General features: G+C 43.3%; 1 protein-coding gene across 1 annotated transcript in view; it reads left to right on the forward strand.

The window, feature by feature from the left end:
* Window positions 1-15,067, forward strand: part of LOC137372494 (phospholipid phosphatase-related protein type 4-like) — a 76,537-nt gene that overhangs the window by 13,335 nt on the left and 48,135 nt on the right. The window contains exon 2 of the mRNA XM_068036363.1: window positions 12,603-12,788. Coding sequence (XP_067892464.1) covers window positions 12,603-12,788 — 186 coding nt within the window. The remainder of the gene's footprint in view (window positions 1-12,602; window positions 12,789-15,067) is intronic.

The following is a 15,067-nucleotide window of genomic DNA, read 5'->3' on the forward strand; positions in this document are numbered from 1 at the left end:
AAGCGTTTATTGTAAACACCGTTACATATCAAAGCAATTATTGTGTATTGTTAGTTATCGCAGCAATGTGATCTCACAAAGACTGAATAAGAAACTCAAAAACAATTTTAAAAAGTATATTATGTAAATTGGCTCAATGGTAAATGTGCTATGCGGTGTGATACTCAGCCATACAAAACAGTAGCAGAATGCAGGGTTAAGGCAATGTTCGACATGGTGAGAATTAATCTCAACAGCCAATGCTTGAGAGTTTATTTCAACTCCATGCCAGAATGCAAGCTTATTTTTGGCATGTTTTTTAGTGCTTTCTCATCAGATTTCTTACTTTCTGTTGCTATCAACTTGTGGTTGCCAGCTTTTGCTGTGTTACTTTGTGTTGTGCAATCAAGGTTTAAAAAACTATGATTAGGAAGAAAGAGTTTTACTGAGAAGTAGTATGCAGAAGTACATATTTTGTAACTTGCTCATGTTAAACTGGATCATAGCAACTGTGGACACTGGGAACAGTGGTCTATTCCTGGCATCCACAGTTGCTAAGGTAACCAAGGAGGTAATCAAAATTCAGTCATGGCAGCATTATTAGAAGGTTTGTTTTTTAAAGTTTTTTTTTCATTTTGGCCAGCCCCAGACGCTGCTGTCCGTGGTATAAAAGTATGTGCCTGAAGTCCGCCTCAGGTATTGTCCTCCTGCCCTATCCAAGATGGCCTCCTCACCAGAGGTGGTACTCCTACCTGGAGCCCACTAAAGAAAACTGGTCAGGTTTAGCAGCACAGCCATGGGGCAGGTACAAAGCAGAGTGGAAAATCCCAGCTTTTTTCTTGCTATACTTTTTTCTTGCTATTTTTTTTCTTGTATTTCCAAACTAACTCTCACCATTGTAACCTTAATACTGCTCTCTCACAATCACTTGTATTGTAATGGTGGTGTCTTTAATTATCAAATGCTGAGCACATAAATCCTTTTATAGCAAGAATATATATATCTTCAAAAACTATGTTTTTGTGTCACATTGGGTTCATTTCAGCCATTTGATTATGATTTAAATATTTTCAGTATTTATAATGTGTGAAATTTAAAATTCTAATATTGGGACAGCATGTTTGAGCATCTTTCTAAACTGATCAGCTTCTTTTGAAAATTGACAGTTTTCTGTACTTAGTACATTTTACCTTGGTTATATTATTTCCATCAAAGAATGTTGAATGCTGAAGTAATCAAGCAGGTTAGATACCTTCTGGATGGGTTACAAACAAACTTTGAAACAAACAAAGTTAGTTGGATCAGTTGTTAAAAAAAAAATGCTAGTCTCAGTGAAAAATATCAAACTGTAAACCACTTAAGGATGAAGGACAATTGTATCAATAAAGTAACGTGTAAGTATTTCAATTTCAAATAGCAATTCATGCTGGCAAATCATTGAATATAAACAATCCCTCAAACAGCAATGAAATGAAAGACCAGATGTTGGTGGTTAAATTGATTAAGTTCCTGCAAACAAGCATGGAATTTGTGGTGCTTGCAGTCACTGGCACCCTGCACCAGGTGAAAGCCTACAATCCATGCAAAATCTCATGTTCGTTCCTCCTGCTTGGCTCTGGCAAGAGGGAAATTAAATGTTTCTCACTGCAACCTATGAGATCTTGCTCATAATTCCAGCAGCAGATTGAGAGGAACCAGGGGCAAAATTAAAAACCATAGTCATCTTGACAGCCACAGGCAATGCTGTCCTTGCCCTGCTTTGAGGCAGCAGTTGTGGATGCAGCAGTCACAACTTCTTTTGTGAACCAAAGGTGTCTCATTCGTTGGTTGTCACTGAGTTTGAGGTAAGAAAATTATTCCCTGAAGACCCTCAGCGGATTTGGCCTCCTGCTGTGTGGCTTTCACACCCCCGCCCTCCTCCACTTCTACTAGCTTTTCCAGCTATGTGTGGCCTCTCTTAATTCTCCAGTCATGTTCAATTCCCAAAGGAAGCGTAAGGCCACCCATGTCTGGAAGCAACATTTTTCAAGACAATGTTTTAAATGATTTAGAAAGGATAGCAAGACCAGTCAGATCACTCTTGTAGAGCACTTAAAATTTAACAAAGCATAGGAAACCTCCAGAAAACACATACAATTGCACTGGCAGCCGAAATAAATAATATAACCAATAAGCTGTGAGTATTTCATGAGCCCTGCTGAGGGGGGTCCTACGTATGATTTAACGTTGTGCTCAACTCTGCAAGGCCAAGAGTGTGGAGTTGCAAAACGGCAGCGGTGTCATCAAATAAGCATTGCGCACAGATTCATTTCATGATCTCCCTGCTGTGCAGGCTCCCAGCTATTGGTATGTGCACGCATGCAAACCCCTTTACCAAGATGCTCTCATCCACACTTCCATGCACATCTCAGACCCCATTTTTGAGTTTTAGTTTCCATGTATTGTCTACAAAACAGGTGTCTCATGGACAGCAAAACCTATTATGTTTAGTGATGTTGGTTGAAGGATAAATGTTTATCAGGAATTTGGGAGAATTCCCTGCTTTTCTTTGACTCGTGCCATGGGATCTTTTACATCCACTTGAAGAGGTGGATAGGGCTTTGGTTTAATGTCTCATCCAAAAGACACTGGGCCAGCTCTTGCTGGAGTGATGCATCTCGCAGTGTATGCTGGTAGTTAGACTTTATCTTGCATCCTTCAGCTCAAATGCATGACTCAACAATCATAATTCAGAATTCGAACTTTGCTATACAAAGGAAAGAATTTCGGGCAATGATACCGTTCTACAGGCAGAAATTGGCAAGGTTAGCCATCGATAGTTTGTGTGGGCTGCTTGCAATTACACAGAATGTGAAGGTACAGCCACTGAGATCTTCTGGAAAGTCACAGCCAGTAACATCTTGGAGAAAATGGATTCTGTAATGCAACAAACTATTAGCACCAGGTCCACCATTCTGCATTGTTTTGAATTGTATTGGATACAGGAGTACGAGATGAATTGCTTTTTTGTAGATTACTAAATAGAGCTACAATATTTCCTCATTGGGTGAATTTGAGGATGCTGAGCGAAGTAAGGGTGGAAATTGCAGAGGTACTGGCCATAATCATCCAATCCTCCTGAGATACAGCAGATTGTGCCAAAGGATTGGAGAATTACACCCTTGTTCAAAAATAGATGTTTGGATAAACCCAGCAACTACAGGCCAGTCAGTTTAACCTCGATGGTGGGAAAACTTTTAGAAATGATAATCTGGGAGAATATTTACTGTCACTTGCACAAATATAGATTAATTAAGGCAAATCGTGTTTAACTAGTTGATTGAGTTTTTTGATAAGGTAACAGAGAGTTGATGAGGGTAATGCAGGTGATGTGGTCTATATGGACTTCCAAAAGGCGTTTGATAAAGTACCACATTATAGGCCTGGCAGCAAAGTTGAAACCCATGGAATAAAAGGGACATTGACAGCATGGATACAAAATTGACTGAGTGACAGGAAACAAAGAGTAGTGGTGAAAGGTTGTTTTTTGGAATAGAGGAAGGTATACCGTGGTGTTACCCAGGGGTCAGTACTAAATGCACTGCTTTTCTTCATATATATTAATGACTTAGACTTGGGTGTACAGGGCACAATTTCAAAATTTGCAGATGACACAAAACTTGGAAGTATTGTGAACTGTGAGGAGGATAGTGGTAGACTCCAAGTGGAAATAGGCTGGTGGAATGGATGGACACGTGACAATTGAAATTTAATGCAGAGAAATCTGAAGTGATATATTTTGGCAGGAAGCATGAAGAGAGGCAATATAAACTAAAGGGTATAACGTTAAAGGGGGTGCAGGAACAAAGAGACCTGGTGGTATATTTAGAAAAATCGTTAAAGGTGCCAGGGCAGGTTGAGAAAGTGGTTAAAAAGTGCCTGGGCTTTATAAACAGAGGCATAGAGTACAAAAGCAAGGAAGTTATGATGGACCTTTGTAAAACAATGTTTCAGCCTCAACTGGAGTATTGTGTCCAACTCCAGGCCTCAGGCAGCCAGAGGACGCCCGCCAAAGTCATCACAGGCCAAGGGGCAGCATGATCAGCAGCTGGCCTCCAGCCCAGCTTCTAGCACAGGGGTCACACCTCGTAGAAGCAATTATAAATGTATAAAGAAAACTACCTAGGTGCACTTGAGGTTTCATGGGTGTTTGGCATTTGTTTTAGTTTTTAGTTTAGTTTAGTGATACAGCACTGAAACAGGCCCTTCAGCCCACCGAGTCTGTGCCAACCATCAACCACCCATTTATACTTATCCTACACTAATCCCATATTCCTACCACATCCTCACCTGTCCCTATATTCCCCTACCACCTACCTATACTAGGGGCAATTTATAATGACCAATTAACCTATCAACCTGCAAGTCTTTGGCATGTGGGAGGAAACCGGAGCACCCGGAGGAAACCCACACAGATACAGAGAGAACTTGCAAACTCCACACAGGCAGTACCCAGAATTGAACCCGGGTCGCTGGAGCTGTGAGGCTGCGGTGCTAACCACTGCGCCACTGTGCCGCCGTGTTTTTGTGTTAAAACATTTTCTCTTTATTGAAGTTAACATTATTTATGGAAAATGCTTATTCTTTCATGTCTTAATAGTAAGATGCTGACTTCACCATTCTCCTTCAGTGGGCTGCCAGTGTAGGCACAGCCCTCCGTTGGTAAGCATCTCACGTGAACCAAAGTGCATGGTTAAGCTGGGTGCTTTGAGATGACAGACTGAATACATTGAGGTGAGTCTTTATTGAGTTCACTTTGGGAGGCTATTATGGTGGCTGGAAGTAGGTACGTATGAGGCTCTTGCATTCCTGGCCCATCACTCAATGTGCCTGGCTCCGGTGCAAGGGTTTCAAGATCCAGTGCAGCCTTCTCATTAGCTTCTTCCACGTTCTCCTCATCAGTTGAGGGGTGGCGATCAATCATGTCCTCTTTATGCAAGGCTTCCCCCATCTGTAGGGCCAGACTGTGCAGAGCAAAGCAGACCGCCACAATATGCAAAACCCTCACTGGAGCATACTGCAGGTCTCCGCTGGATCGATCCAGGCACCAGAATCTCATCTTCAGCAGTCCAATGGCTTGCTTGATGATCACATGGGTGGAGCCGTGGCAAGTGCTGTACCTCTCCTCTGTTGCAGTGAGAGGGTTCCTCACAGGTGTCAGTAGCCATGTCTTCAATAGGTAGCCCTTGTCCCTGAGAATCCATCCCTGAAAGTAAGCGGGCAGCCAGAAAAGCAGTGGCACCTGGGACTGTGGAAGTATGTAGGCGTCATGGCTGCTTCCCGGGAAGTGGGCACACACCTGAAGGAAGTGCTTTCAGTAGTTACAGGCCAGTTGAACATTGATGGAATTAAAAGCCCTTCTTGTTGATGAAGGCGACTGGCTGGACCGTTGGAGCCTTGATGGCCACATGTGTGCAATCTATCCCACCTTGCACCTGGGGAATCCAGCAATGACCCTGAATCCGATTGCCCTCTCCACCTGACTGTCAGGATGGGTCCACTAGTGCACATAGTCGCTGGGCCTCTTGAACAGGGCATTGTTCACCTCCTTGATGCAGTGGTGAGCTGCTCCCTGGGAGAACACATACATGTTCCCTTGATTCTTGTAATGATCCAGACGCATAGAAGTTTCATGCCACAGTGATCTTCAAGGCCATGAGCTTATGGTGACCAACAAATCCCATAGGTCGCAGACCCTCTTGCAGCATGGCGCATAAGTCGGTGACAGCTTCCCTGGAGAACCGCAGTCTTCACTGACAATGCTGGTCAGACATTTGAAGGTAGCTGATTCAAGTCCAGTACACTCTCTGGCACGGGGTGGGGGGTCCTTCATGGCATGGCTGGCTGCTGCTGCGCTTTTCATGGAGCTTCACGGACAGGCGCAGCTGCTTCCTGGCCCTATGTCCATTGGAGGCGCTGCATCACGTCACAGGGGTCCACAATGACAGGGTGTATGAGACCTATGCCAGATGATCAGTAAACGTCCAAAGTGTTGTCCTCGCAGAGATGAAGTTGCCTTGGTAGATTTGCCTTTGTTACTCCTCATGGTAACCTCGCTAATGGCCCTCAGTGCCCACCCTTGTTGAGAGTCTACCCTCTCACCCGATAGTATGGCCACCCATGCAGATCACCCAGTAATGTCCCCTGGTAACAGCCACCTGGTAATGCCACCCAGCAACATGCCCACCCATGCAGAGTGTATAGCACTGTAGGTCAACAATGGCCTCCTCTTTCCCTGTCCAGTGCTGGTCACGGCTGCCTTCCTGTCATGACACTGAGGCCTCGCCTTGGTGCCGTCACCTTTCAATGGCTGGGAATCCAAAGACACATGGGGGCCGTCTCCAAGCCCTTCACTGAATTGCTTTTAATTGCATGCAAATACATTATAACTATATTTTCAGCAATTTAAATTACCCTCCCATCACGTCAGGACAATGAGGCTGCCTTGGAGCTGTCCCGCCGCTGACTTAAGTAGGAACCCAATCATGATGACGGATTTCCGGGCGGACGCGTCCGACGCAATTCTCCTGACCCCACGACTCGATTCCCATTCCAAATGGCCTCATTAAATTCATCCCCCTGAGAGTGTGGTGGAGACAGATTCAATTGTGGTTTTCAAAAAGGAATTGGAAAAGGACCTGAAGATAAAAGTTTGCAGGGTTACGGGGAAAGGGCGGGTTAGTGGGACCAGCTGAGTTGCTGTTGCAGAGAGCCAGCACTACCTCGTGAGCCAAATAGCCTCCTTCTATGATGGAACCATTCTATGATTCTATGAATCTAAGCTTTGCAGAACACAAATATCCTGATGTTGACAAAAGCACGAAACTCTTAGTAGGGGTACCCTCATTTTTCAACCTAAATCAATCACTTATTGGACCAGCACAGGCAAATATGATTACCCAATATAAGAACTGCAAATCTGTAACTGAAGATGGATTTCACACTTCTAGAGTATGCATGAGTGGTCAGCACCACAGTCAATCTTTTTTTTGACAGATTTATTGACTTGGTTTCCTCAGTGCTGAAGTTAATACACCATTAACTGGCTGCTGTCCCCAATTTTGTCTTCATCTGCAGGCGATAGCTTGATCACCAAAGTGAATAGTATCACTTTTGATGACAGCTGCTAGGCCATTGATGAACATGCGAAACAAAATTGGTACAATTCCCCAATGGAATCAGGCATAACTGTTGCGCTAAGGTGGAAAATATATTTTTTTCAAGATGTGGTGCTTCCCATCCTTTGATTATCAAATTCAACAGCTCGCTACATCTATCATAAAAGACCACCCTTTCAACCAGCTGAAAGAAAGGATAGCTGCTTAAATTCTCAAAGTCTCTTGGGGGTCAATTCTCTAACTTTATATGGGATAGCAGGAGAATCACTTTATTATTGAGCAATGAGACTAAGTCATTACAAGTTGACTAATTGATACTGAAGTTAACTGGTGATCAGATCACAGTTTATTATAATTGAATTTTGTAACAACTTTTGCTGCATTTGGGTTTCCTGAGCTTTGCAATGATTGGCAGTAGGACTGGTACACTGTTGTTACTGGAAAATTAGGAGAGAAGGTGAAAACTATCAATTTTCCTTTGCTGAGGATTTGTTATTCTCTGCCCAAAATGAAAAGGGAGTGAAACTTGTAATAGCATTTTCCTTTGAAGGATCTGCTGTTGCATATAGTGCCTAGTCTAGGCAGTATTAATGTGAATTCAGCGAACTATGTTGTTGTTTTCCACTGAGAAGTCAAAATGACCAGGTTGGAACTAGTTTATCTGGTCAAGTGGAGTTAGTTCAATAATGAAGCAATTATGCATTTGGCAGAAAGTTTGTTCAACAAGGATTTGGCTGTAATTGTGACATTAACCAGTTCAGTGTTGTAGCTGGTGAGAGATGACTGCCCAGGAGCATAGGCTCCAGCAGAGGCTGAGTATCCACCCTGCCAAATACCATCAGCTTTTGAATGTTCACTGCTGCACTCATCAGCAGAGTGAGATCCAGGGACATTTCAGTTCAGATGTTTGGTAAACTGTTGAAAAGCCCTGAAACATTGCGCAACTGCGTATTTCATGCTCTTTCATTGGAAATCAAAACTTGTTTGGATATTTAAATAAACCATGGCGAGTACAGAAAAGACCCGAAGTGACGGAAACATTGCTTAACTATTTTCTAAATCAACCTACACAAGCTGTCGCAACACACAATTTTGAAAGCTTCAATTGTAATTTGCATTGTGTTTCTAATTCATAGAATCAATGCACAGAAGGAGGCCACCCACCCCATCCTGTCTATTCTGGTTCTAACTGTTCAACTGCAACTTTCTAGACATCATTTTATATGCTTAGGTATGGTAGCATAGTGCTAATGTTACTGGACTACTAATCCGGTGGCCTGAGCTAATGATCTGGAGACATGAGTTCAAATCCCACCACAGTTGATTAAATACATTTTGGATTAAAAAGTTAATCGCCGTAATGGTGACCATGAAACTACTGGATTGTTGTAAAAACCCATCTGGTTTACTGATGTATTTTAGAGAAGAAAATCTGCTGTCCTTACCCAGACAGGCATATATGTGACTCCAGACCCACAGCAATGTGGCTAACTCTTAACTGCCCTCTGAAATGGCCCAGCAAACCATTCAGTTGTACCAAACCACTACGACAAAGGACTGCAGCGATTCAAGAAAGTGGCTCACCATTACTTCCTAAGGGCAATTACAGATTGGCAATAAATGCTGGCCTTGCCAGCAAAACCCACATCCTGTGAATGAATAAAAAATAAATATTTCTTAATGTTTCCTCCAGACAGTGACATTTATTCAAATGTATTATAATTGAAGCTTACTTCAGATGTATTATCTAATCAGTACAGTACAAAGAACAAAGAACAGTACAGCACAGGAACAGGCCATTCGGCCCTCCAAGCCTGCACCGATCTTGATGCCTGCCTAAACTAAAACCTTCTGCACTTCCGGGGACCGTATCCCTCTATTCCCATCCTATTCATGTATTTGTCAAGATGCCTCTTAAACGTCGCTATCACACCTGCTTCCACCACCTTCCCCGGCAGTAAGTTCCAGGCACTCACCACCTTCTGTGTAAAGAACTTGCCTCGCACATCCCCTCTAAACTTTGCCCCTCTCACCTTAAACCTATGACCCCTAGTAACTGACTCTGCCACCCTGGGAAAAAGCTTCTGACTATCCACTCTGTCCATGCCGCTCATAACTTTGTAAGCCTCTATCATGTCGCCCCTCCACCTCCGTCGTTCCAGTGAAAACAATTCGAGTTTATCCAACCTCTCCTCATAGCTAATGCCCTCCAGACCAGGCAACATCCTGGTAAACCTCTTCTGTACCCTCTCCAAAGCCTCCACATCCTTCTGGTAGTGTGGCGACCAGAATTGCACGCAATATTCGAAGTGTGGCCTAACTAAAGTTCTGTACAGCTGCAGCATGACTTGCCAATTTTTATACTCTATCTCCCGACCGATGAAGGCAAGCATGCTGTATGCCTTCTTGACTACCTTATCCACCTGCGTTGCCACTTTCAGTGACCTGTGGACCTGTACGCCCATATCTCTCTGCCTGTCAATACTCCTGAGGGTTCTGCCATTTACTGTATACTTCCCACCTGCATTAGACCTTCCAAAATTCATTACCTCACATTTGTCCAGATTAAACTCCATCTGCCATTTCTCCGCCCAAGCCTCCAACCGATCTATATCCTGCTGTATCCTCCGACAATCCTCATCACGATCCGCAACTCCACCAACCTTTGTGTCGTCCGCAAACTTACTAATCAGACCAGCTACATTTTCCTCCAAATCATTTATAAATACTACAAAAAGCAAAGGTCCCAGCACTGATCCCTGCAGAACATCACTAGTCACATCCCTCCATTCAGAAAAGCACCCATCCACTGATACCCTCTGTCTTCTATGACCGAGCCAGTTCTGTATCCATCTTGCCAGCTCACCTCTGATCCCGTGTGACTTCACCTTTTGTACCGGTCTGCCATGAGGGACCTTGTCAAAGGCTTTATGAGGTTCATATAGATAACATCCACTGCCCTTCCTTCATCAATCATCTTTGTTACTTCCTCAAAAAACTCAATCAAATTAGTGAGACACGACCTCCCCTTCACAAAACCATGCTGCCTCTCGCTAATAAGTTTGTTTGTTTCCAAATGGGAGTAAATCCTGTCCTGAAGAATCCTCTCTAATAATTTCCCTACCACTGACGTAAGGCTCACCGGTCTATAATTTCCTGGATTATCCTTGCTACCCTTCTTAAACAAAGGCACAACATTGGCTATTCTCCATTCCTCTGGGACCTCACCTGTAGCCAATGAGGATGCAAAGATTTCTGTCAAGGCCCCAGCAATTTCTTCCCTTGCCTCCCTCTGTATTCTGGGGTAGATCCCATCAGGCCCTGGGGACTTATCTACCTTAATGCTTTGCAAGACACCCAACACCTCCTCCTTTTCGATAATGAGATGACTGAGACTATCTACACTCCCTTCCCCAGGCTCATCATCCACCAAGTCCTTCTCTTTGGTGAATACTGATGCAAAGTACTCATTTAGTACCTTGCCCATTTCCTCTGGCTCCACACATAGATTCCCATCTCTGTCCTTGAGTGGGCCAACCCTTTCCCTAGTTACCCTCTTGCTCTTTATATACGTATAAAAAGCCTTGGGATTTTCCTTAATCCTATTTGCCAATGACTTTTCATGACCCCTTTTAGCCCTCCTGACTCCTTGCTTAAGTTCATTCCTACTGTCTTTATATTCCTCATGGGATTCGTCTGTTCCTAGCCTTCCAGCCCTTACGAATGCTTCCTTTTTCTTTTTGACTAGGCTCACAATATCCCGCGTTATCCAAGGTTCCCGAAACTTGCCAAACTTATCCTTCTTCCTCACCGGAACATGCCAGTCCTGGATTCTCCCACATGTCAGATGTTGATTTACCCTCAAACAGCCTCCCCCAATCTAAATTCTTCACTTCCTACCTAATATGGTTATAATTAGCCTTCCCCCAATTTCGCACCTTCACCCGAGGACTACTCTTATCCTTATCCACAAGTACCTTAAAACTTATGGAATTATGGTCACTGTTCCCGAAATGCTCCCCTACTGAAACTTTGACCACCTGGCTGGGCTCATTCCCCAATACCAGGTCCAGTACGGCCCCATCCCTAGTTGGATTATCCACATATTGTTTCAAGAAGCCCTTCTGGATGCTCCTTACAAATTCTGCCCCATCCAAGCCCCTAGCACTAAGTGAGTCCCAGTCAATACAGGGGAAGTTAAAATCACCCACCACTACAACCCTGTTACCTTTACATCTTTCCAAAATCTGTCTACATATCTGCTCCTCTACCTCCCGCTGGCTGTTGGGAGGCCTATAGAAAACTCCAACATCGTGACTGCACCCTTCCTATTCCTGAGCTCCACCCAAATTGCCTCACTGCACGACCCCTCCGAGATGTCATCCCGCAATACAGCTGTGATATTCTCCTTAACATGTAATGCAACTCCCCCACCCCTTTTACATCCCCCTCTATCCCGCCTGAAGCTTCTAAATCCTGGAACATTTAGCTGCCAATCTTGTCCCTCTCTCAACCAAGTCTCTGTAATAGCAACAACATCATCGTTCCAAGTACTAATCCAAGCTCTAAGTTCATCTGCCTTACCTGTTATACTTCTCGCATTGAAACAAATGCACTTCAGACCACCAGTTCCGCTGTGCTCCACAACATCTCCCTGCCTGCTGTTCCTCTTAGTCTTACTGGCCTTATTTACTAGTTCCCCCTCATTTATTTCACTTGCTGTCCTACTGCTCTGGTTCTCACCCCATTGCCACACTAGTTTAATCCCTCCTGAGTGACGCTAGCAAACCTCGCAGCCAGGATATTTGTGCCCCTCCAGTTTAGATGCAACCCATCCTTCTTGTACAGGTCCCATCTGTCCCTGAAGAGATCCCAATGGTCCAGATATCTGAAACCCTCCCTTCTACACCAGCTGTTCAGCCACGTGTTTAGCTGCACTATCTTCCTATTTCTAGCCTCACTGGCACGTGGCACAGTGAGTAATCCCGAGATTACAACCTTAGAGGTCCTGTCTTTTAACTTTCTACCTAACTCCCTAAACTCCCCCTGCAGGACCTCATCACTCTTCCTGCCTACGTCATTGGTACCAATGTGTACCACAGCCTCTGGCTGTTCACCCTCCCCCTTCAGAATGTCCCCTGTCTGTTCAGAGACAGTAGTCCCATTCAAGGTAGTCAAGGTAGTGCATCACATTCTGAGTTCTCCAAATAGGATTTAAACTGGCATTGTTTTTAATATAAAAATGCAAGTATTTGTACTATGTGATAAATCTTCTCAATCCTTTATTCCTGATGACTGCTACAAGTAAGGGAATCAAATAAACCTTTGCATGTCACGTGTGGTACATGAATAATTTAGCTTGTAATATTTTATTGGCTTCACATTATTTCCTGGAATAAAATACTGTTTTAGTTTGCGATATGTTGGTATATAGCTCATGTGCCTTTTCTCATTTTCCTTTCTCAGCTTCCAATACTGGCTTCCTCCATTGTCAGTCTTTATTTCCTGGAGCTCACAGATGTCTTCAAACCGGTTCGCTCGGGCTTCAACTGTCATGACAGGACACTCAGCATGCCGTATATTGAACCCACTCAGGAAATCATCCCCTTCCTCATGTTACTTAGCTTGGCATTTGCTGGACCTGCAGCCATGGTTCGTACTTTATATAATATTATGAATTCCATCTTGCGTTTGAAACATGATATTTAATATATGATTGATTTTAGAGTCCTTTCCAATCCTGCCCCCACTCCCATATTAAATACTAATTAAGTTAGTGTAAGTCTTTGAAAGTATGCATAATTCCTTGTTATTTTGCAGGCTTGACCTATAACTTCTTTGTCCATGAGACTGAGATTTCACGCATGAACATTTTAAAGGTTAATTCTTATTTTAAATAATTTTGAATAGCTGGTGGCTGTGTGTGATTTTCCATGCTTTCTTTAGAGGCTGTTTTTAATGTTCTATCACAGTCTCATGCCTATGAGATAAACAGATCAGGCTAGTGAGCTCCAGGAACTGAGGGCATTTGTCTTTCACAGCATCAGTTGTGCAATTGTTACCCTCCTTTCCAAAAAGCAAAGTCCCTGATTTACTCATCCCCTTTTACTTTTAATTCAGCTGCCAGTTCTGTTGGGTGCACTGTGTTATACAGGGACTCAGTTGCTGCATCAGTTGGAGTATGGAGGACTAACGCTCCAAATTTACTTACTTGAGTTTAGTTCCCTGACTAGGCTGGCATATTTGTAGGTCCATGCTTGATTTTACAAGTGTACTTATGTTTGTGCTGTGGAGCTCAGCCACTGAAGGCAATATAAAAGAACCTTCATCAGTGCAAAGACCATTATGACCCACTTTTGACTAGCCTTTCATATTCATTAAAGAACTACTGACATTCACAGTCACTGGTGAGATATCCGCTCTCTTGATAATTGAATCTGATGTATTTCATTATCAACCACTCCACTGGATATATTGGAGTGGATATTGGAAATAGTCTAGGTCAGTCAAGAGCCAGATTATATGAGTAGCAAAAATAGGCTCATTTAGATCAAAACAGCACATTCTCTTTTTGTAGTGCTCTTCAAGGATGACAGAAGTTTGTGCTGGGGAATGAAACACATTCGTTTCAGAACCCAATATCAACATCAAGCAGTCCTAGATCCGGTCTAGCACAGTTAAATGCAGAATAGAGCTTACTTTACTATGCCCCTACAATAATCTGCCCCTCAACCCTAATCTCAAAAGAACACCTTGTACAGGGATAGTGTGATTTTTTTTTCCATTTCCCACATCGGCCATTCTATATTTCCTAGTGAAAGAGACAATTAGCATCAAAGTAAGGTAATTTTGCAATTTTGCCCATACTACTATGAACTGGATTGAGAATGGGTGAAACCAATTTCACACAAGACCTTTACAGCTACCAGAGAGAGCATTTGTACCTTGGTCTTAGAAGTGAAAGGCCAGCAGATAGTTGTCTACACAGTGCCGGCCCTCCCCAAACAGGCACGTTCAATAATATAGTACTGGCTCTATATTTCCTCAAGGATCCCGCCAGGGCTCCACCATAAAGGGCTCTGGCAGAACCTGCCCGCTTACAGCATGTTCCTGCCAACCCCAGGAACTCCCATTCAGCATGTAAGGGGAGGGACCTTTGCTCAGCTCCGTCAAGTCTAATGATGCCAAGGGGTGGAGCTGGGGTTCGGGACGCCCCAGGCTGGGAGTTCTCACTTCCCAGGCAGGAGGCCAATTTAAATATGCTAATAAGCATCCCGCCTCTTCATGGCCTGCGCGATGTGTTGTGGCCGGGTTACGCAAATTTCAATTTTTAACCCATCCCCTTGACCCTCTCCTGCCCATTATGGGGTTGGGGAGGGGGGATGTTAATATCGAGGCCTGCAAAGGCTGTAGCACACTCACGTCTGAAATACATTTAGAAAACTACAACAAACTGAACAAATAGGGAACCTAACAATCAATAAGGAACAATTTTAAAAGGGTCTTATAAACAGAAAGAAATGAGTCTATCATTGATCTCAGGAACAGCCAATTCGCAGGAATTATATACTTTTTACTGTGACTTAACATAAATAGCACCACAGAAATTCTGTTAGTAGTTTTAAATTGTGGAAAGAGAAGCCAAAATTCTCCACAGACCCTAAATCACATTCACAACTGAATACTTCAAACTATCCATTGAATTTAATTCAATGAAAGCTGGAGTTGTTTACACAGCCACGGACTGAATTACATTGGGTTGTGCAGAAAATTAAATCTGCAGCCTGGAGGTGTAATATTTAACTCCCCAACAAAATCACAGCAGATGAATTTACTACATTTAGACTGTTACAACTAGTTTAATATCGTTGCTTATTTACTACAAATGAAAATGAACAATGGCCATTTAAATATAGCATGAGACTGTCTTT

Source organism: Heterodontus francisci, chromosome 8, assembly GCF_036365525.1.
Source record: "Heterodontus francisci isolate sHetFra1 chromosome 8, sHetFra1.hap1, whole genome shotgun sequence".
Taxonomy (NCBI): Eukaryota; Metazoa; Chordata; class Chondrichthyes; order Heterodontiformes; family Heterodontidae; genus Heterodontus; species Heterodontus francisci.